Source organism: Paracoccidioides lutzii (assembly GCF_000150705.2).
Source record: "Paracoccidioides lutzii Pb01 unplaced genomic scaffold supercont2.35, whole genome shotgun sequence".
NCBI lineage: Eukaryota > Fungi > Ascomycota > Eurotiomycetes > Onygenales > Ajellomycetaceae > Paracoccidioides > Paracoccidioides lutzii.
Window position 1 is genome coordinate 131,009 of NW_015440981.1, and position 22,328 is coordinate 153,336.

Below are 22,328 nucleotides of genomic sequence, written 5' to 3' on the forward strand. Positions count from 1 at the left end.
TTGGTCGCAGAAGAACCACAAATGGGAGAATGCTAGGGAATACGTGGGCTGGGTGTTGGCGGCCATCGCAGGTTGTTGCCTGAGAACAAGGAGAAGAGCCGAATGCCTTGCACCTACAATTGCCCTTACCTGGAATCCCTCTCCATAGTCCCAAGCAATCATGTGCAATTCATGATGGGGCTGAAGTCATCAAGAGTGTGGTCTGGAATCTTTGGAGCCTGTTGAGCTTTCAGGCGATCTGTGATGAATCAAGAGTGAAGGCCTGGGAATGGCAGTGTGCATTTGGTACAGGAATATCAAGGATGGAGAAAATTATCACCTGGCTATCCGTTATGGATGTCAGGTGACCCCTAATGGGATTGTACTCGTCCTTAGTCCAGTATAGTGGACTACTGGCTATTGGGGGCCTTTTTGCCAGGTAACTATATAATAGTTTAGCAATGTTAGCCTGTGTGGGTTCCGGCACGTGACACTAGGCAGGCGGGACCTCGAAATTCTATGGGCTGCTCTGCAACCCGTATAATCCCTCCTTTGCATCATTGCATCTTCTCCGTATGCAACCACCAAGAATGGCGTGTGGTCCATCTGAAGAAAAGGTGGAGGAAGTGATCTAATGCTGGAAAACATACATGCCCAGCTGCTCCTTGATAGAGTCCTTCTGGGCCTCGTTAATTGTTTTCCAGACTCGTTCAAGCGGCTCGCCTTCAATTCTGGTCATTGAACATAAAAGCTACAGGGCCGAGCTTGACGGACTCCGTGTATATCTGGAGAATGAAGTTGGGGAAGTCGCTGCCTGATGGAGTTCATCGTCGGGATATGGTCGATGTTGATACCGTGCGCAGCTTTCACCGTCTATTTCTGGGCTGAGGCCGAGTACAACGGTGGATCAATCACTTTTCCTAGTTATTGCTCGATTAAGCCGCTGAATAATTGCAGCAAGGCTCCCCGCTGGGAGCCCTTCGCCCAGAAACACATTGACTTGAGAGGAATTGGCTAAGAGCAGGCTAATACCATAAAGAACTGTGGTATCAGAAGGAATTTGGGAAATCAAGCTGACATCTCGTGGCTCTCCATGTGGGAATAACCGATTGGCAGAAAAATATATTAGCTTAGGTTAAAACCTTGATAATTTGCAATTTTCGCTACTAGGATTCCTTACCAACGATAATTTAGCCAATCAAAAATGCGTATATGGCATTAGTAGATAATTCTCATTGGATATCTAAAATTTAACATTATTACTTAGTGTGCACTAGTATATGGCTTATGACAAACGCAATTGGCTGGCTGCTGCAAGGGCCATCAGGAAAATAGTTGGGAGCCTGAGAAGTTATTCTAATCTGTCATCCCAGCTCGTAAAGCAGCGCGCCTCCTGCGCTCCTCCAGGACTAGTGTTCAAAAGTATTTTGGTGGTATCCAGACTCTCTCTTGATTATTATGATATTAGGTGCTTGAAAGAAGAGAATGTCCCCTGCCAGCGATTCTTGCCATATATTTATATTTACCCTTGTTCTCTATTGAGGGTTATATTTTGTACCATCGCTGTTTACTCTAAAGGGTAACACATCAATGAGTCTCACGTACAGTCAGTCGAACTTGGGATGTTAAGCAACAGCTACACAACTAACAAGCAGCAAAGGCTTCATCAAAACCCAATCTTGTGATCCCCAAAATGTGGAAATAGCTCTGTCAAGTGCGTTTATTTCCGACACAGGTAACTGGTAATAGTAGTGTATCGATATGAGATGCATGACTCCAAGGAATTCGTGCGCCGTCCCGGGGAAAGATGGGACGACACTGAGCTTTGGGATATTCGGGGGATAAAAGGCGATAATCTACCTCTGATGTCGAACGACACAATTGAACGGACCGGGACATTTGTTCGGCGTGCAGCTCCATCTTCATAAAGCCCCGGCTTGTGTTGACCCCCCTTTTTTTTCTCTCTTTTTTTCTTTTTCCTTTTTTTTTTAGCATGACTAACAATATCCAGTTAACGTACTTCACCACTGAGCGGCGGACACCCTCTGAGCGGCGGATTCTCTCTGAAAATTATCAAATATTCAACAAATTCAACAACCAACACACTTAAATATTTAAAATATTAATAAATTAAGACCATCTAATAGTTGAATATATAGCTATTTATTAGGGCAACTGCATGTAGTATGTTCGATAGTCTCACAGCCACTGAAGTGCAGTGGAGCTCACTGGTGAGATATAGCTTCAATCTGAGCTTCAACCTGCATATCAAGCTGCTGAACACGCTCATGACCTTCCTGTATAGATAGGATAGTATTCTGACCTAGATTAGCATATCTCTATGTCTTTTTTTTTTTTTTTTGTTTTCCACTTATTCTCTGCTTATAGAATCTTGATTTCTTGATGAAGAAGATGATTTGTATTTATAGCCATCTGTATGATTTTCTCAAGATGTTAAAAATGAGATATTGAGCTGCTAGATAGCTGTCTCTTCTTATTAATATTTCTCTGCAAGTGATGAATCTTATGATCAAGTTGATAAATGATTTGATATATCTGAAATACTAAAGATATCAAGTCCTTATTATTAATTAATAATAATAATAATAGTGTTAATATATATATTTGAAAGATGATTTTAATAGAATTCTCTCTATATTTAATAATTTAACTTTGTTCTAGTAAAATCATCATAGATATTCTTTTTTGTAAAGATTTTCTATTATACAGATGAATAAAAAGAAAGAAAATTATTATTATTAATAATATTATTTTCTATAATTATTATCTCTTTAACTTTTTATATATACATTTTAATGACTTAAAAGTATCAATATATAATGATTAAAAAATGATAAGATATATAAGTAGATATGTAAATATAGATAATTATATTATTTTTATAAAAATTATTAAATTCTGCAGTTAAATAACTATAATAATATAAAATAGATTTTGTTCAGACTTTTTGATAACAAAGATCATTGAACTGAAATTAATTAATAATCATAATTATTTAGCAATAGTATAGCAATTAATCTTACAATTATTTTATAAATAAATAATTTATAAATGTAGATACTATTTAGCAATAATATTAAAAAAAGAAATAATAGTACTAAGAAAAGAGATAATTATACTTAGAAAAAAACTATATAAATAGAGTCTTCTTTAAATTTATTTTTTAAAAACTATATTAATATTTTATTCAAATAGTTTATGTAGTTGATAATTAAATATTTATTTTATTTATATCTAAATTAAAGCTATAATATAATACTAAAATTAATTACTTTTTTTACTTTTTTTAAAGTAAATTTTTAGATAAAAAATCTCTAAAAATCTTTATTTACTTTTATTTTAAATCTATGAAAAGATGTCACAGCTTCAGTTAGATGCAGGTGAACTGATGTTCAATTGCCAACTAGATAAGCTATCTGAGTAAATACTAAGATTATTTCTAAAAGATGGATTCAGGGAAGAGTCTGTTTATATAGTCCTTTTTCTCTAGCACTGTTTCCTTGTAATTGTCATATTTATATATTATTCATACATGAGGTAATTGTGGGGTTGTTTGCTGTTGTCTAGGCAATTGTTATTTACTGATCATCTTGACCCATATGATGACTGATCGCCTCAGCCTGTGGCGATTATGCTGTTGAGAAGGTTGAACATAATCCTGTTCTACACTATCACAAAAGACTGCTAAGATGTCAAAAGTAGTTAGAGAATTTGATAGTTCATAAAAATCAAACTGAGATATAATGGTTCTGACTGAAAGAAATATAAAATCAAAAGAATTTATATCAAAGAATATATTTTTTAGAACATTTAATAAAAACTCAGAGCAGATGTTTTAACAGATTATTAGTCTTACAATAATAATATAAGAAACTCTGAGCAGGGTTAAAAATGAATGAGATGAGAAGCAAAGACAAATGAATAAGCTTAATAAGCAGATGAGTAGTCTGATAGAAAAATGAAATATATTATAATAAGCTGTTGTGATAATATAAAACAGACTGAAATAATTAGTCATTGAACAGATTAAAGCAATCAGTCATTAAACAGATTAAGGTGATTGAGAATTACAACTGTTTAAACAATGATATAGTAGTCAACTTCATAATTACCTCATATATAAATAATATATAAATGTGAAAAATAGTTTTAAAAAAAAAGAGCTATATAAACAGAGTTTGTTTCAGACTCATCTCTTAGAAATTATCTTAATATTTACTCAGATTGCTTATCTAGCTGACAATTGAACATCTGTCTATCTGCATTTATATTGAAGTTGTAATATAATACTAAGATTAAATACTTTTTTTACTCTTTCTAAAATAGGTTTTTAGATGAAAAATCTCTGAGAATTATTATCTACTTTTATTTTTGAACCTCTAAAAAGACTGCTAAAGATGTTAGAAGTAGTTAAAGAGTTTGATAGTCTATGAAGATCAGACTAAAATATGATGACTCTGACTAAGAGAAATATAAAATTAATAAATTTTATATTAAAATAATAATTCCTTATGATAATTAAAAAGAATTCAGATTGAATTTATTTAGAGATTACTGATCTCATGAATAAGGTAAAAGGCATTTTAAAAAGAATTAGAGTAGAATGAGATGAGCAGAGAAAGTAAATAAATAAACTCAACTAGCAAATGAACAGTTTAATAAAGAAATAAAATATCTTAGAGCAGATTGTAAACTCTTTAACCTTTTAAATAAGACTGATAAATACTCAATAAATACAACAATCAGTTAAATATGATAACTCTAAGCGTCTCATCAATGAAAAAAAACTAATATTTGAAAATTGACTCTTCTGAATAAAATACAAACTAGCTGTTAATGCAGACTACTTTCTAACTGAAGAAAGCTGTATTATTTATATTGAAAACTGAACTAATGATGAAGCTATTAGATACTTAGTTTTAAGAATAAAGAAAGATTATTTTAAGAAGTTTAAAATAGCTGAGAAAGTATTTAAGTATTTACAAAGAATATATAAGAACATCAATTAATTTGAGAATGCAAAAATAAAATACTAATAATAAATAATATAAAATAAAGATGATTATTATATATTTATGATCAAGTTTATATATCTGACTGATGAAGCTCAAGTTTATAAGAAAAATTATAAAGTAGACTTTTTTTATAAGATTTTTTTTAATCTTTAATATATAATTGCAGTAGTTTACATCAATTATAGCATCTTTTATAAGTTTCTAGAGATCTGTATCAAGATAGCTTACTATTTTAAAGATATACTCAGTCAAAACAACTGATAACTGCTCAATTATAAAGGAACTTCTATAATTTAAATCAGCTGAAAAATAACTCTTTTAACTTAAAACTGCAAATTAATTTCAATCACATCAGCACAGATAACTGAGAATAAACTAAAGAATGAAAATTGAAAAAAGAATATAAAATGCTTTAATTGTTAAAGTAAAAATTATATAATATAAAATTACTCATATAAGTAAAAGATAGAACTGAATGAAGTAAATACTGAAACTGCTATCATCAAATCAGAAAAAGATTAAATCTGAGAGAAGCCTTCTTCTCAGATAAAATAGTTATATTAGAAACTTTAAATATAAATCAGTTGATAAGTGAAAATTCTTTTATTATATATATCAAAGTAGCTTTTAATAAATATACTATTTCTATAAAAGCATTAGTAAATTATGAAGTAAATTATTATATTCTTATCAGTATAAATTTTGCATATAGATGTGTTAAAGTCTTAGAGATAAACTTAGAGAAGCTGACTAAAAATTATGAGATTATAAGATTCAAAAATCAGAGAGAAACTTCAATTACAGAACTTATCTCTCTACATTTATGAGTAGATGAACAAAGATTTCTAAACATGTTAATATTAATAATAGATCTAAAAAGCACAGATATAATTTTAGAATAATTCTAACGAGCAAAGTAGAAATATGATTAAATATAAAAAATTAATATTTAATTTAATTAAATATACAGAAAACTGAGAATAAAATATCAAAAAAATATAATATAATAATTTCAAGAAAGATTCTGAAGAGATCAATAATGAAGTCAGAGTATTAACAAGATACAGATTATTGAAATAAACTTATTAATAAGAAATTTAAATAGAAAGTTGCTAAAAGATCTATGAAAGCTCAAATGAGAAATGAATTAAATAAGCAGAAAAGAATAATATATATTGAGAGTGTGATATTTTATTATCATAAGAAAAATAAGAAGTTAGAGATCTTTATTTCAAGTCTCTATGAAATAAATAGAATTATTGAAAAGAATAAAACTATTATCAGTGCAGAATTAAAAAATAAAAAGATAATTAATAAATAGCTATCAGAAAACTATAAAAAATTCTATAATATTTTTTTAAAGATAGTTTCTAATCAATTATCACTCTTTTGAAAATAAGTAAATTATAAAATTGAGTTTAAAAAGAGAGCTGATTCAAATAAAGCTATTAATCATATATTATTATATTAAATAAGCTTGAAAAAACTTGAGATAATCAAACAGTATTTTAAGATCAATATAAAGAAGAGCTTTATTTTATCAGTAACTTTTTTATTTGCATCTTTAATTCTTATAGCTTATATAATAAGTAAGTTGAAATTCTATATAAATTATCACTAACTTAATACAATCTCAAAGAAGAATTAATATCTCATTTCACTAGTTGATGAGCTCATAAAGCAGCTAAATAAGACTAAGTTCTTTATTAAATTGAACATTTGTTAAGATTTTTATTAAATACACATATACTGTAAGACTGAAAATCTGACTATTTTTATAATATATTATAAAATCTATAAGATCATACTTTTTGATTTAAATAATAACTCAGTAATCTTTCAATAATTTATAAATACTATTTTCTTTAATTATTTAAATTAGTTTATAACTGCTTTTATGAATAATTTACTTATCTACAGCAAAATCTTAAAAGAACACAAGAAGTATATCATAAAAATGTTGACTAGATTATGAGAAGTTGAATTATATATAAGTATCTCAAAATATAAGTTTCATATTCAATAAATAAAGTACTAAAAATTTATTATCACTGATCAAGAAATTAAAGTAAATTTAAAAAAAATTACAGTTATATTAAAATAAGTAGTATCTAGTTGTGAGAACACTAAAATGAATGAACTAAGTATTAAAAAAAAGTATAAAAAGTTCTATAACTAAAATTGTAAAAGGATAAATATATAGATACTGCAAATGCTATGAAGGGAAGAGAATAGTAATGAATAAAATATATATATAGAATTGAATAGTAGCTAATCACTAAATCTCTCTAAAAAATTTTAAGAATTTAGAATGTTTATATATATGAATAAGTAATAATAAATTTTATCTCTAATCTTTCATGAAATGAGAAATTAGTATTACAGTAATCTGAATCTTCATGAAGTATTGATTCTATTCTTCAGAAAGTGCTGATGCTAAAGAACTGATTTTTGAGAAATGCTGATCTGTGCTGATTCTAAATATTAAATTTTGAGATAATATTGATCTTTTAGTAGGTGCTGATTCTAAAGTGCTTTGATAAGCAATATAAAGATAAGTACTTTAGTAAGCAATATGGTAAGCAGTGTGAAATAAGCAGTGTGAGGGCAAGAAGCTAGTATAGAAAGTCTTAACATTACAGAATATATAATAGATATTATTTTTCAAGTCTAATTTAATAATTTTATAGATAAAATTTTATGATATATGAATTATAGTAAATATGATATCATTCAAAGCACTAATAAAAAAATATAATAGAATAATTGAAAATAGCTCAAATCTAAAGTCTTGATCTTCTAATATTATGAATAATAATATATTAATAATAAAATTTAAAATTTAGTAAATATTTTAAGTCATAATATTTTTCTCTTCTGATTATAGAAGATTATCTTTTATCTTTTCAATTTATCTCTAATTTTCATTAATTATATTTATTTTAAAAATTTTTTTGAATAACTTTGAATATATTATTAAATACTTTTTACTGCTTATATGAAAATTAACATCAATATCAATATATTATTGAGACTTTAGTAATATTTTATATAAAATAAATAAAGTAATTACAGAGTTAATATTAGATTGAGAGATAAAAAAATCTAATTTTTATCACTATAGTTATTTTTTATACTGTTTTTATTTTTATTTTATACTTTTAGAATTTTTTAATTTTTATATACTATTTTTATTATTTTTAATAATTTTATTCTTATTAATCTTTCTTTATCATTCAATTATTAATTCTAAGTATTAACACTAGTAGATATTATTTATTTACTATGAATAGTCATAGATATCATATTTTGATACAGAAAATAATATAATAGTGTTTATTTTAAAAACTTTTGAATGATCAGTCATCTTCATTTTAATTATATGATTAATTAATTATTTTATTAAATTATTAATATCTATATTAATGATTAAATCTTGATCTATCATATAGAAATTATTTATATAAATCTTCATAAAGACTTTTTTATCATTTTATAAAGTATTGAGAAACAGATTAGAATAGAAATTTTTTATATTTTTAACTAATTTCTTATAATATATAACTAAATAGTAAAATTTTCTTTAATAGATAAAATAATTATTATCTTTAACATAAAGAATAAAAGTTTATTTCTTATATTTATTTATTTTTCAGCTTAAAAAACAGTATACTTTTAATTAATTTTTTGTTATAAAGTAGTTATATTATTTGATTCAAAGATTTTAATCATTATATATACTGATTTTAATAAAATTAAAATATTTAATAATGTAAAATCTTTATATATATTATTTAATATTTTTTAATATATTAATATTCTAAGATAATTTATATTAATTTTTTATTAAGATATTTATATTATTAATAATTTTCATATTTAATAAAGGTTGTACTTTCTTATAATATTTATATATATTTTTTTAAAGTATTTGCAGAAATATTATTATTAATTTAAGTATTCTATTATATGATTATCATTTATTGATAAAATATAAGTAAATCAGCTGCAGCCATGATAATCATATTACTTGTATTAGAGATAGACATGAAAATAAAGTTAGAATTCATATTAAAACATTTGTTATTCTCTGATAATTCATTGTACATGAGTTTTTTTCTAAGATTATAATTAAAACTAACTTTTTCTATTACTTTTTTTATCAATATATATTCAGTTTCTTGTTAATCTACTGAGCTAAACTCTGATATTTAGTTGCGCTCTTCTTCATACATTGAGAGAAATAAGTCTTGAAGTTTTAATTAAAAATTTAAAAATCTTTTTTATTTTAATTTAAAGATAAAAGATAATATATTTATTATAATATAAGTATTGATTCTTCAAAAAATATAATTACTTCTTTCAATCAAATAATTTTCCTGTAAAATCTTTTGATTTTATTGTCAAAAAAAATCTCTTTTATAGAATTGATATTTTTATTTTGATTTTTTTATGAATGTAATTCCTTTCTTATAATAGATAGTATTTTTTAATATCTTTTGATTTTTAGTGTAAAAAAAGTATTTTTAAAGAAAATCTAGTTGAACTCATTCAATTGTCTTTAACACAATGAAATCTTGAATAAAAATGTGTTTTTATTGCAAAAACATGCCATCCAGGCTATAAATTGTAGGATGGTTGGTTTTCTATTTGTGGGAGGACTGGCCAGCTAACTGATATACGCGTTACATCACGTGAGGTGGTGCGGCTACCGGGCGGTCATGCCCGCTTAGCTAGCAACGAACACATAACAACGTACCGGGTCAAACTCTCTGATCGTTATACAAAAACATCTTAATCAATCCTGATCACATCCCTATAAGCTCTCTCCCATCCCCTCAGGCAGCAAGCCTGATGGCGTGCCGACGCAGCGCCGCCAGCGCGCCCAGCCCCCCAACACCACCGAACGCGTCCCGAGCCTTGACGCGCATCTGCTCCCCCATACGCCGTCCACCCAAGAGACCCCATCTCCTCACCCCAATCGCCCGCCGCACATGTGAACTGAATGACATGGAGTCTCCAAGCTCCCCTACACCAGCAGGCAGCTCAAAGAGCAGAAATGTCGCACCAATTCACCTCAACCTACGTGGCCCGATGGCTAGCGATCTCCTAGCCGCCCACGAGGCTGAGGCACAGAAATCCCATGCAGAAGCACTAGCGGCTGCAAATATGCTTGATCGGATTGAAGAAGACCTAGATGTCATGAAGGCAAAAGGCCTATCAAGGGCACTGGCCCTTGGAGCCGCTGTGAAGGCATTAGTCAAGGACTGGTACAATGGAAGTCTAGAAACAGCTAAGCAGTCCACCACAATCAAGCCTGCTGGCTCCACTGGTGCAAATGATGCAAGAGCTCCTACCTACGCAAAGACAGCTGCAGACAGCACCAATGTAACAAAAACACCAGCAACCATACTGCAGAAACCCCTGCTTAGGAATAACCCCAGAGAAGGAAAAACACCATGAATCCTCGCGCGCCTGCCTTCAGATCATCTAGCTTGCAAAGCAAGCCCAATTGCTACTCTTAGAAAGCTGAAGGCTGAACTCCCAGGGCCTTTGGCAGCAGCCATCACAGCAGTTCAAGCCATCCCCACAGGCATTGCCATCATTCCTAGAAGCTTGCAAGACATGAGGCCCTGCTAGCCCAAAAGAATGTTTTAGCAGCCACCCTCACCAATACTCAGATAGAGAAGGAAGAACATTGGATCACCTGCCTGATTCCTGGGCTGCCCATGGAGATTAGTGACTATGGTGGTGGAACTCTGCGTCTCTCAGCAGAATCCATGACAGAAGAATTCACACTCCAAACCAGAATCAAGCCTGTCCAGAGTCGCTGGGCAAAAATACACCCTGGAAACCCAACAGCCACTCTTATATTACACTTTTCGCAAGAGACAGCAGTAAACCTGCCATCAAAAGTGGAACTATATGGATATCAAAGACCAGTGATCAGAAAGGCACCTAAGGTCAAAATACAACAATGCAGCAAATGCTGGGGATTTCATCAAGAGAGATACTGCCTCCGCGTCCCTCGCTGCAAAAAATGCAGTTCTAAGAATCATGTGAAAGGAAATCCATCCTGTCATAAGGAGAATGAAGCATGTGGATGCCCCAATCGCTGCACTAACTGTCTTGGACCACATGCCGCGGATGATCCATCCTGCCCCGCCAGACCAGGGATAAAGAATGGGACTGTTCAAAGGCACTCAAGAAACCAGCTGAGGGATATCCGCAATGCACAGAGTAAGGCATACTTGGCCAAGGCAAGTAACAGCAAATGCGGTGGTCGAGGGCCATCAGCAGACCTGAGGTTGAATGATTCTACTGAGCGTAGATCTAACCTCACACCAACATCAAACACAGCACCAAGCACAGCATTGAGCACAGCATCAGGCACAGCATTAGGCATGGCACCCAACCCAACATCTAATGCAACACCCAACACGTCATCTCACGCAACAACACCCTCCTTTCAGCTACTCAATGAAGAAGAACTCTAGATCTCCGCAATTCCTGCAGATTATGCAAGTCAACATAGGAAAAGGGGGCCCAGCACACAAGACGGCCCTCAATCTAGCATTTGAAAGAAAGACTGACATCCTTCTCATACAGGAACCCTGGATTCACAGGAACTTAAGCCAACGCATCTCCAAAAAGCATCCAGCATTCAACTGCTTTGCCCCAATTGAAAAGTGGGACAGGAAGCCACGGGTCCTCACCTATGTGCGTAAACACCCACAAATCCATGCTCATGCAGTCCCAGGCCCCTGGGCAGAAAACCAGGACATCCACATGCTGCACATACAGGCCTGGGGTCTACAGCTTCAGACAGTCAACATATACAATGCACCCCCAGGCGCAGAGGATCCTGGACAAGGTGTGGGCTGTCTTCTCTCCTGGTCTGTCCCAGCACTCCCATTGCTCCTTGCTGGCGACCTCAATATCAAGCACCCCGTGTGGCAACCAGGAGTGCCTCCAAGCATGTGGGCGGAACCATTCCTGCAATGGACCATGAATTTCAACTTTACTCTCACCATGGACCCAGACACTCCCACACGTGGGCATAACATGATAGACCTGGCCTGGGCCACCCCGGAATTAGTTATCAAAGGAGTGGACACACAGGTGGACAGATCCCTTTACACTTCCTCTGACCACCAGACTCTTCTCACCAAAATCAGCCTTCCACAGGGCGCAAGGCCTGACAGGCCAACCCATTTTTTCTGTCTTGACACCATGAATGAGAAGGTCTTTAACCAGACGCTGGAGGCCTATAAGCCAAAACTAGACAAACTATGTGATTTCCCAGAGTACCCCAATACAGATCAGCTGGATGCCCTGGCTAAAGGTATCACAGATGCACTAATAGCTTCCCTGGAAAGTTCCACCAAGAAGAGCACCGGGCAAGGCACAGGTCAGCCATGGTGGAATGAGGACTGCCAGAAAGCAGTGACAACACTACATTGTGCACAGCACCTAGGCTCTAGTTTTTTACGAGAAGCAAAAAGCAACGTAGCCAGGACCACCAGGAAAGCCAAGAGAGAATACTGGCGAGGCAAGATAGCAGAGGCCTCAGTGGGGAAAGATATCTTTAAGATGATCAAATGGGCCCATTCAACTGGCTCCTTTCATTCCCCCCCTCTTGTAGATGAAGAGACTGGGCGAACGCGAACAACCCCTAGAGAGAAAAGAGACCTTCTGCAACGGGTGCTCTTACAGAAGGCTGCAAGCAGAGAGGATATCCCAATTAGCTGGTCCAACCCACCATCTGTCAAATTACCTTTTCCTGTTGCCTCAGCACATGAGATACAAAGTTCTCTGCTGAACACGGGTAATACCACTCCAGGAACTGATGGAGTGCCAACAGAGGTGCTACAAAAGGCATGGCCACATATTAAGGTATCAGTGGAAAGGCTGTTCAGAGCCTGCCTTAGGGTTGGCTGGCACCCAACCTCCTTTCAAGATGCCACACTGGTTGTGCTGTCTAAGGTCAACAGAGATCCAACACTCCCGCGATCCTACAGGCTTATAGCCCTTCTCTCAACGTTGGGGAAGGGACTGGAACGCCTGTTAGCCCGTAGGCTGGCCTGGACAGCTATACAAGAGAAGATTGTCCACCCCCAGCATTTTGGAGCCCTCCCTGGGCGGGCTGCCTCAGACCTAGTGGCAGCGATGGTTCATGATATAGAGGAAGCCTGGGCCCATGGAAAAGTAGTCTCTCTTCTTACTCTGGACATCAAGGGTGCTTTTGATGCTGTACTCAGAGGAAGGATGCTGCGGAGATTGCAAGAACAAGGCTGGCCACCAAATTTAATTAGATGGGTGGAAAGCTTCATGACAGGACGCACAGGCAGGATCAGATTGGATGGACTCCTGGGAGAGCTCTTTGATATCCCAGCAGGGCTTCCACAAGGCTCACCAGTCTCACCTATTCTATTCATGCTGTTTATTCAGCCTCTGTTCTTTCTAGGAACTATACAAAGAAGACGTGCACGCTTAGGCTACGCAGATGATCTAGGACTGCTTAGTGCTGGAACCACTCTTGAAGGGAATGTTGTTACTCTCCAGAAGGATTTCAAGTTGCTAAATGATTGGGCCAGCAAAGAAGGGCTGACATTTGATTTTGCCAAAACTGAGATAGCACACTTCACACGGCGCAGAACCCTTTCAAACCCCTCAATCAACCTTGAAACAACATCTGGCACTCACTCTATTACAGCAAAGGCAGTGAAAAGCTCCATAAGATATCTAGGAATCTGGCTAGATAGAAAACTGAGCTTCAAGAAACACGTGGAGACCATGGCGGCTAAGGCACAACAGGTGTCTAATGGCATACAAGCACTAAGCAACACAGCAAGAGGCGCCCCAGTACAACTGCTTAGACAATCCATTCAGGCCTGTGTGCTCTCTGTGCTCTGCTATGGAGCAGAGGCCTGGTGGCCTGGAGCCACACGAATGGAGAAGGGAAAGGAAATCTCCAATCAAATGGATTGCCTAGTCAGAAAGCTAGATCTAGCCCTTAGAGATGCTTTGCGAGGGGCACTGCCAGTCTACAAGACCACACCCATTTCAGCTCTACACCGTGAGCTAGGAATCATGCCAATGAAAGAGACACTAGACAACCGGCGTGCTGTATTTGCAGTAAGAATCAAAAAGCTTGACAAGAGGCACCCGCTAGTGAGACGCTCTAATAAAGTAGCTACCACCAAACCCTATACCACACGTCTGTCTAGAGCGTCCAGTCATGCTGGTGGGATAGAAGCATATGACCCTCTACTCATGCCCCCTTGGATGAGATTTCCCAGGAAAGAAGATCTGCAGATTGGGTATGTGGCAGGCCGCACAAAGGAACAGGCAGCACAAGACTTTAAGAGCTGGCTACAACAACGCAATCCCCTGGATCTGGTGGTCTTTACCGATGGTTCACAGATAGAGCACCCTCAGCGTGCGACTGGTGCAGGATGGGCTATATGCTGGGGTAGTGAACACTGTCTAATCTCCACAGGAAACCTGCCAATGGATAAAGCAGAGGTCTTTGACGCAGAGGCAATGGCAGCCCTGCAGGGCTTAAAGGAAGCCACCACCTCACCTCAGACGAAGTTTGCCAGCAACGTCTACATTTGCCTAGACAATTTGGAGGTAGCACGAGCCCTTGGATCTGTGCCAAACACCTCTAGCCAGCAGGTCTTCGCGCAGTTTCTGAAAGCCATAAAGGCCTGGCAGAGCAGGGATAGGCTCCCATTGGCCACCCAGAGCAGGGTGGTCATTAGATGGGTCCCAGGCCACGCAGGCGTGGCTGGTAATGAAAAGGCAGATCTTGAAGCCAAAGCAGCCGCAGCGCAGGCAGCAAGTGCAAGCATGGTACCTCAACCTGACAGCATAGGCACTCTAGCTTATATAAAGCAACACACTATGGAACAAACCACACGGGCCTTTGAGAACTACTGGGCCAAAAATCAGCCCAAACACTATATGGAGCTGGAGATCCCACTAAAGAGAGCCTCAACAGAGGTAAAACTTTCACGCTTCACATTAGGAAAGCTCTATGCCACCCGATCAGGTCATGGAGACTTTGCAGCCTACCACAGCCACCTTAAGCATGAAGATGCAGAGTGCTACTGCCGGTGTGGACATAGCAAAACTCCAGAACATTTCTACTATTGCACTCTTGCAAGAAAAGCAGCAAAGTGGTGCTGGCCTATCTACAATCTCTGCGAGACACTGGCAACCTCGCGTGGGGCCCTAGAATTCAATAACTGGCTAAGAGAAACAGCCTTCTATCAGAATATCTGTCCAATGCGCCGTCATGCACCTCCAGATCAGATCCCACAGACCATTCTCTCCTCTGTCTTGCCCCCATCTTCCTCACCACCTCCTCCTCCTTCCTCTCTTTCCTCTTCTTTCTTTCCTTCCTTGCCTTCCTTCCTATCCGCCTCCCCTACCTCCCTCCCACAAACCTAAAACCTCTCAAAACCTCTGCTCTATGGCAACCGACCCATGGGCTCTGCCGGTGCAGCAATACGCAACCCATTTTTGCCTCATTTGTAAGATAGCTACTAGATAGGTAGTCGCCTACGGGCGTAGCTCTACCCGCCCTATAGTTCGACGCGGACTCTACTAGATCACGTGCCCTTAAGGCACGTGGACTAACCGGGCGTTAAATAAAAACACACACACACACACACACACACACACACACACACACACATAACAACGTTATCCTACAACAGTATGAGCTATACCCATTTTAGATATTGAGATTTATACTGATCTTGACGCCAAGGTGCGGACCATCCTTTCTCCGTGCCCAAAACGGCTAGACCCCTTTCATGCCCGAGCCAAAGTGAAGTTCAGTCAAACGAGTTCAGAAGAACGACGGACCAACAGTCTGATCGACACTTCGGCAATCGCCAGTAGACAGCCTTAAGCTTATCCTCGTATCCAAGACATTCTGCTTCTGCTTCTGCTTTTCGAACGTCAAGCCACGGCTGCATATCTCCAACAGTCCATCCACTGCTCGGTTGGCCTGCCTTAATTCTATGTTACTATCATCACCCCTTGTTCGTGGACATATAAACAATTGACTTCCGGCAACGTTCCTAGTCCGTTGCACCAAACCACAAAGGAAAGGGTGTGCTGCAGTCAAGCGCTTGTATATTCCAGTCAGATCTGGAGCGATTACTTTGAATGGCCTGGCAGCCGTCATCTGCCATGGCTGGGAACGGAGGAATGGGTGGAGTGGTTGACGGCGCTGTCAACATGAGCCATCAGCAAGGGACCGAATACACACTTCAAGGTGACTCCTCTCCTCTCTTCATTTCCTTCCCCTCCCCAGTCACCCCTCACAGCTGCCTTTTCCTCCCCCATTAGGCCTTCCATATGAAACCATACCCTTTCATGTGAACTTTCATGTGAAATGCTTTCAGCGTTACTAACCGCGTGTATTTCTCTGCAGGTGTTATGCGATTCCTCCAAACTGAATGGCACAGACACGAACGAGATAGGAATGCGTGGGAGATTGAGCGTGCCGAAATGAAATCCAGAATTGGCAGATTAGAAGGTGACGCCCGTACGAGCAAGCGCATGCACGAAACCCTAGGAAAGCATGTTAAGATGCTTGAAGCCGCCTTGAAAAAGGAACGGGAAAAGGTCCGGAGTTTAACTGCAGGAGAGCCTGTCAACTTGGAAAAAGACCCCAAGGAGCTTGCTAAAGAAAATCTCAAAGTTTTACCAACACGTCTGAGAACCCCCCTTGTTCTTACACGACCCAGCTGACCTACTCTCTAGAACAACCAAAATCCCGCTCCACTCTTGTTGATGCCAAAAATGCCGTCAATCCAGATGTCCGCCAGGACTCCGAGCGTGAGAAGTCTCGAATGTACCTCGGGAAATGCTCCCAGGAAGTTGCCTATCATATAATTCCAGGTTCGCATCCTCCTCCTGACCTCCTCGATCAACAGGAGCTATCCGAACACGGCTACCAGAACCATCAAATGCAGAGATCGTCCCTTGAAGAAGCTTATGCACAGCAGCAATATCAACATCAGCAGAGACAAAAGCTTCAACAACAGCAGCGACAGCAGCAGCAGCAGCAGCAGCATAATCACGTAAATATGGGTCGCGAACCTTCCATGCATCAGACCCTTCCTTCTAATTATTCTGAAACCCCCAATCTTGGGCGGCCCCAATTAAACCATGCTTCGCAAGCACCGGTCGAGGGGCATTCATTCCCGCAGCAACGTTCTCATTCTATTTCCATGGATCACCGAAAACCTCCATTTGATTATTCCTCTATTGCAGACGAAGAGGTTGAATCAATAACCCATACCTTTAATTCGTATGGAAAGCAAATACCCATAACTGAATCACCTCATCCGGTCATGTCTAAGGAGCCGGTATCTGATGATGCAGATGGATGGAACTTTGATGAAAACCCTATAAATGAATTGACGCCAGCAGGTGGCCAACTCCATAGACCAGACACCAATGCGTTTCCCAATGCTAATTTCATTCCCCCAAAGTCTCCACCCAGAGGTGGTCCGGGCTCCCACAGAAGGAAAGGCTCAGGAAGACGTCGCAGCGAGGGTAATACTGATACTCGCGATCTTGCTGCCTTGAGCGGACTGAGTCCCGACGCGCTAAATTTCAAAGTTCGATTCGCATTGAGGGGTCATCTTGATGTTGTTCGATCTGTTATCTTCACGGGTGGAGGGAGCCCATCAGAGCCGGAAATATGCACCTGTGGTGACGATGGGACAATTAAGCGCTGGATTATCCCAGCATCCTATGGAAGCTTCAGTTCCTACAACACCAGCTCGAACAACGATCTAGATATTACCAGTTACTTTACTCACCGTGGGCATATAGGTCCTGTCACCTGTCTTGCATCATGCCCGCCCTCTCCAAATTTTTCGAGCGGCGGTAGGGTCCTGGGGGATGGCTGGATATTCTCAGGCGGCCAAGACGCAAGCGTTAAAGTCTGGGAACGGGGTAGGGTCGACCCGAAAGCCTCTCTGGATACCCATACGGATTCTGTGTGGGCCCTGTGCGTTCTTCCAGGTACCGTAGGATCTATCTTTGGTGATCAATGCAGTCATTATGGTGGTGTCGATCGAATACTCCTTGCATCCGGTGCTTCTGATGGCAGAATTCTGATTTGGGCTGTGAGTACGCCGCCCCAACTCGCGTCACCACAAGCTGGATCGAGAAGAGGAGGGGGTGGCAGCCGAAGGGCAAACTCCATATCCTCCGGCTCCAATTTCCCTTCCTCTCCTCAACCAAGTACGGCAACTGCAATTCCATTTCACTACACCCTAATTCATCATATCATTCGACCTGATTCTCCATCCCCTACATGCATCAGTCCCCTGTCGCTTTCTGGTGTAAGTTTTGTCGTTTCCTATGCCGATGCTTGTATTATCATCTATGACACTCGTTCAGGGGAAGAAATCGTTGGGATGGCTAGTCTGGAAACTTATGATGGAACTCGTTCCACTGGTGTTAACTCCGTAATTGCAAGCACCATGGGCTTTGACGGGACGGCCAACCTGGATCCAAATAGGGCTTTAGCGGAGGAGGAAGCCGTCGTCCACGGTGCCACTGGAACTAGTGGCGGAGTTGAAGGTGTCATTATCAGCGGTTATGAGGACCGCTATATTCGATTTTTTGATGCCAATAGCGGTAAGAATTATCTCCTAACTGCCTTTCTAATTTAGAAACAGAAGTTCGCTAATCGTATCTTAAAACAGGCCAGTGCACATATACAATGCTCGCCCATCCTGCTGCTATTTCCTCTCTCTCCCTATCACCAGATGGGCGTGAGCTCGTCTCTGCAGGACACGATGCAAGCTTACGCTTCTGGTCGCTAGAGAAACGAAATTGTACGCAAGAAATCACTAGTCACAGGCTAATGCGAGGCGAAGGTATTTGCTCTGTTGTTTGGAGTCAAGATGGGCGATGGGTTGTGAGTGGTGGTGGGGACGGAGTGGTAAAGGTCTTTTCAAGATAATGACATGGTTTGGATTTTCGGTCTGCTTTACCTTATTGCCCATTCTTCCCTTCCTCGGCCGCCCCCCCCACCCCCACAAAAACCTCCTTTCTTTCTTTTATCTTTTGAGATTTCATGGCCGGATTCAGAGGGACTGCGGACATGGTTTTCTAGTCTAAGTTACGTCTGACATTTTTGCCTCGCTCAATGAGGTTGGTTTTCTTTATTCTCAATCTGTTCTGTATGTTCATCATTATTCCTTATAAACCTCTTGTCTACTTTTCTCATTCATTTGTCTTCTTTTCTTTTCATTTCATTTTTCCTTTTGTAAGATGTGTTTTTCGCTCAGCATCTATAAATTTTCTTGGACACTATTTTAAATAATACAGATGGTCATCATCTGTAATAGCTGTGTTTACATCGTACCTCCTGACGATACCCCAATACCCTTCGTCAATAGCCGGTGGAGCATTGTGATAAAGAAATCCTATTAGAAGCATTTTTATTTTATTATAGTCTATCCTCCCTTGTTTTGGCACAGGTATGTCTGATAGCTGGAGATGCAAAGGGTGCATTTGCATTTGCTAACTCCCTGACCCTTTTCATGTTGTCTTCATCTCCATGGGCATTATTTCTCTTCCAAGTGTATTTACATGTATCTATTCATATTCCCATCACTACTTAAATCCGCTTGAATCTTATCGCAGTTTTCTCTCAGAATGAACTGAAATTATAATGCAACATGCTGCCAATGGAAAAGACAGTACTCAAACGTCCAATGCTCTTTGGAATTCGCATGTCATGTCACACATTATGTGATAACTGATTTTGAAGGCGGAGCAATGAATACACAGCGGACGAGATTTCTTCATTCAACCTCCAACCACGATCCCAAAAGGTTCAACAAGCATCTACTCCTGTTTGGACATCCATGCGTTTCTAAATATAGTTTTAACCTGAGATACCTGTTCCGGGTCTTTCAACTTTGTCGTTACAAAGGTATCTAAATCGTCCCAGAACTCCTCCGTGGAGAGTACGTTGTGCGCATAGGTTTGAGAGCTTTGAGCAGGATTCTGGTCATCAGGGGTTGGGGCTGGGGTTGGGGATGGCTCTGACAGTTCCTTCGAGGGAATCCGTTCGTCCGCCTTGGAAGCTACAGGAGCGAGCGCAGCTCCACCGAGGACCATGACACCAAACTCAATACCATGTCCGCCAGATGGTGCAGCATAATCATTCCCCAAAACATCAGTCAATGTCTGCCCCTGAACGGGTTTCTTATTCCAGAGTATCTTTATTTTATCTAGAGGCACGCTGGTAGACTGATTGTTTTCGGTCGTGGTGTGTATCCTTGTTTGAACGGCTTCTTTTAGTTCCTTCACTGTCGTAGACGAGATGGTACGATTATCCAACGTAACATGTAAAACCGGATTACGGGCAGACTTCAAATGTATAGCTATTGATTTGGAAGACCCTGGGATAGCCTCTCGTTTTATCTTCTTTGGCATGCAAGGATGGAGATCGGAAAGGGGGGGGAGAGTGAACTGGAAACGCCAGAAACGATTGTTAGGCTTTCATAATTCCATACAGAGTGATGATTGATATTTTCTTACGGGATGCGGAGCCGGGAAGCTCTGGGGATCAAACACGTAGTCGGCGGGAAGCTTCACAGGTCGTGAATCAAGAGCCGTGAGGAATGACTTGGTGAAGTTAAGCTCCGCCATTACGTATTGGCAAACTACACTTCTCCAGCGAGTCGTGAAATTGGGGTGATTTTTATGATGTCGGGGAGCAGCGCGGGTCCTTGGAGTAGAGGCAGCCTGAGAATATGATTGCGCAAATGAAGCCAGAAACAAGAAACACAGGAGAATGACAACAGTGAAAGTTAGTTATCACCAAGCTGCTCATAAGCAATGATCAGCTAATTGCCCGTGGGACCTTTAACTTCGGCGAATAGTCCTCACTATTATATGAAGTTAGCTGAAATGTCAGCTAGCTAAATCACCAACAAACTAATTAATTGTGCCGCCGTGCAACCCACACCTTGTGTGGGTGCACCACACCAAAATGATAAAAATCTTGAATCATATCCTCATTATTGCACTCTATATCAACAATCAGTAGCTAATCTATAATAAAAAGATTATCTACATCATTCTCAGTATGTGTGTCATCTCTAAATTGATTTAATTCCTCTTCTGTCAGTGATGTGAGTAAGTTATTATCAATTTTCATAAGATCAATTTCAAGTCTTTATCACTTCTTATTCTGCTCTTTTTCAGCTTCATTATTCTTACACTGTTTGATTTTTCTATTGATATTTTTAATAGTGAGAACTCTCTCTATTTGAATCTGATGATAAGTTGTTTTAGCTCTGCAGTATTTACTAATATTCAGAAAGTTCAATAATTCAATGATTTATTACTCATTAAGTTTCATATATATTAGACTTGTTTTGAATATCTTGTTCAAATAACATGTCAAGATAAGTGATTTCAATTTGAGAGTATCTCTAATACTTTGTATGATGTTTTTCATAATATTAATATGATATTTCAGTTTTTGAATTATCTTTGATGAGAATAGCTGAGAAGAAGAGATAAATATATGATCTGAATCATTCTCATATTCATAAATCTGCAGTAGAGGAGATAATGAGATTCGCTGCTTAAGAGTATCAAGAACTCAGTTAAAATTTTATAAATATATATCACATTAAGCTTATTTTATAGCTATTATATCAGATTTAAAGATCTGCTTTTGTATAGCTAAGAGGTTTTGTAGAAACTACTGTTTTTTATACTTAACAAGATTAATAAGATCATAACATGCAGTGTAGTTGACTGCTTTTAAATGATAATATTTATATTACTAAAATAATAAACTATTTAGAGATTGTTGTAAATAAGTAACATATGATGAAAATTTATATAGAATTATCTTATGAAAATCTATATATTGTATGAACTTCTTAGTAATATGAGAGTCATGATTACTCATTAAAAGTAATTGATGACTTCTCTTCTATAGTAGTATTAAAATATTTAAATTATTTAAATTTAATCTTATTATTTATAAATTCAATATTTGATATAGTATTTTTATAATTGTTGCATAAATCTGTCTGTGCATATCAATTCTTCAAATGTACTTTAAAGATTAAGATTATCAATGATAAAATGATATAATTATTTATAAATATATATTCAATGATTATAATCAAATTTTTTAAAAAAATAATAAAATAATAAAATTAACTTCTTTAAAGGAAGTAATAACTCATTCTTCATGTCCTTGTCCTTTTTGAAATTTAATCTCATCAAAGTTGTATA

General features: G+C 37.6%; 3 protein-coding genes across 3 annotated transcripts; 1 reads left to right on the top strand and 2 right to left on the bottom strand.

Moving 5' to 3' along the window:
* Positions 1-229: 229 nt before the first annotated feature.
* On the bottom strand, positions 230-718 carry PAAG_08474 (hypothetical protein; the record flags this gene model as incomplete). Its single annotated transcript, XM_002789582.2, has 2 exons — positions 230-422; positions 630-718. 2 exons carry the CDS (start codon positions 716-718, stop codon positions 230-232), a joined length of 282 nt encoding a protein of 93 aa, XP_002789628.2.
* Positions 719-16,223: 15,505 nt separating this feature from the next.
* PAAG_08476 (striatin Pro11) lies at positions 16,224-19,020 on the top strand (the record flags this gene model as incomplete). Its single annotated transcript, XM_002789584.1, has 4 exons — positions 16,224-16,308; positions 16,468-16,749; positions 16,800-18,692; positions 18,761-19,020. 4 exons carry the CDS (start codon positions 16,224-16,226, stop codon positions 19,018-19,020), a joined length of 2,520 nt encoding a protein of 839 aa, XP_002789630.1.
* Positions 19,021-19,910: 890 nt separating this feature from the next.
* Positions 19,911-20,720, bottom strand: PAAG_08477 (hypothetical protein; the record flags this gene model as incomplete). Its single annotated transcript, XM_002789585.2, has 2 exons — positions 19,911-20,540; positions 20,610-20,720. 2 exons carry the CDS (start codon positions 20,718-20,720, stop codon positions 19,911-19,913), a joined length of 741 nt encoding a protein of 246 aa, XP_002789631.1.
* Between the last annotated feature and the right edge of the window lie 1,608 nt (positions 20,721-22,328).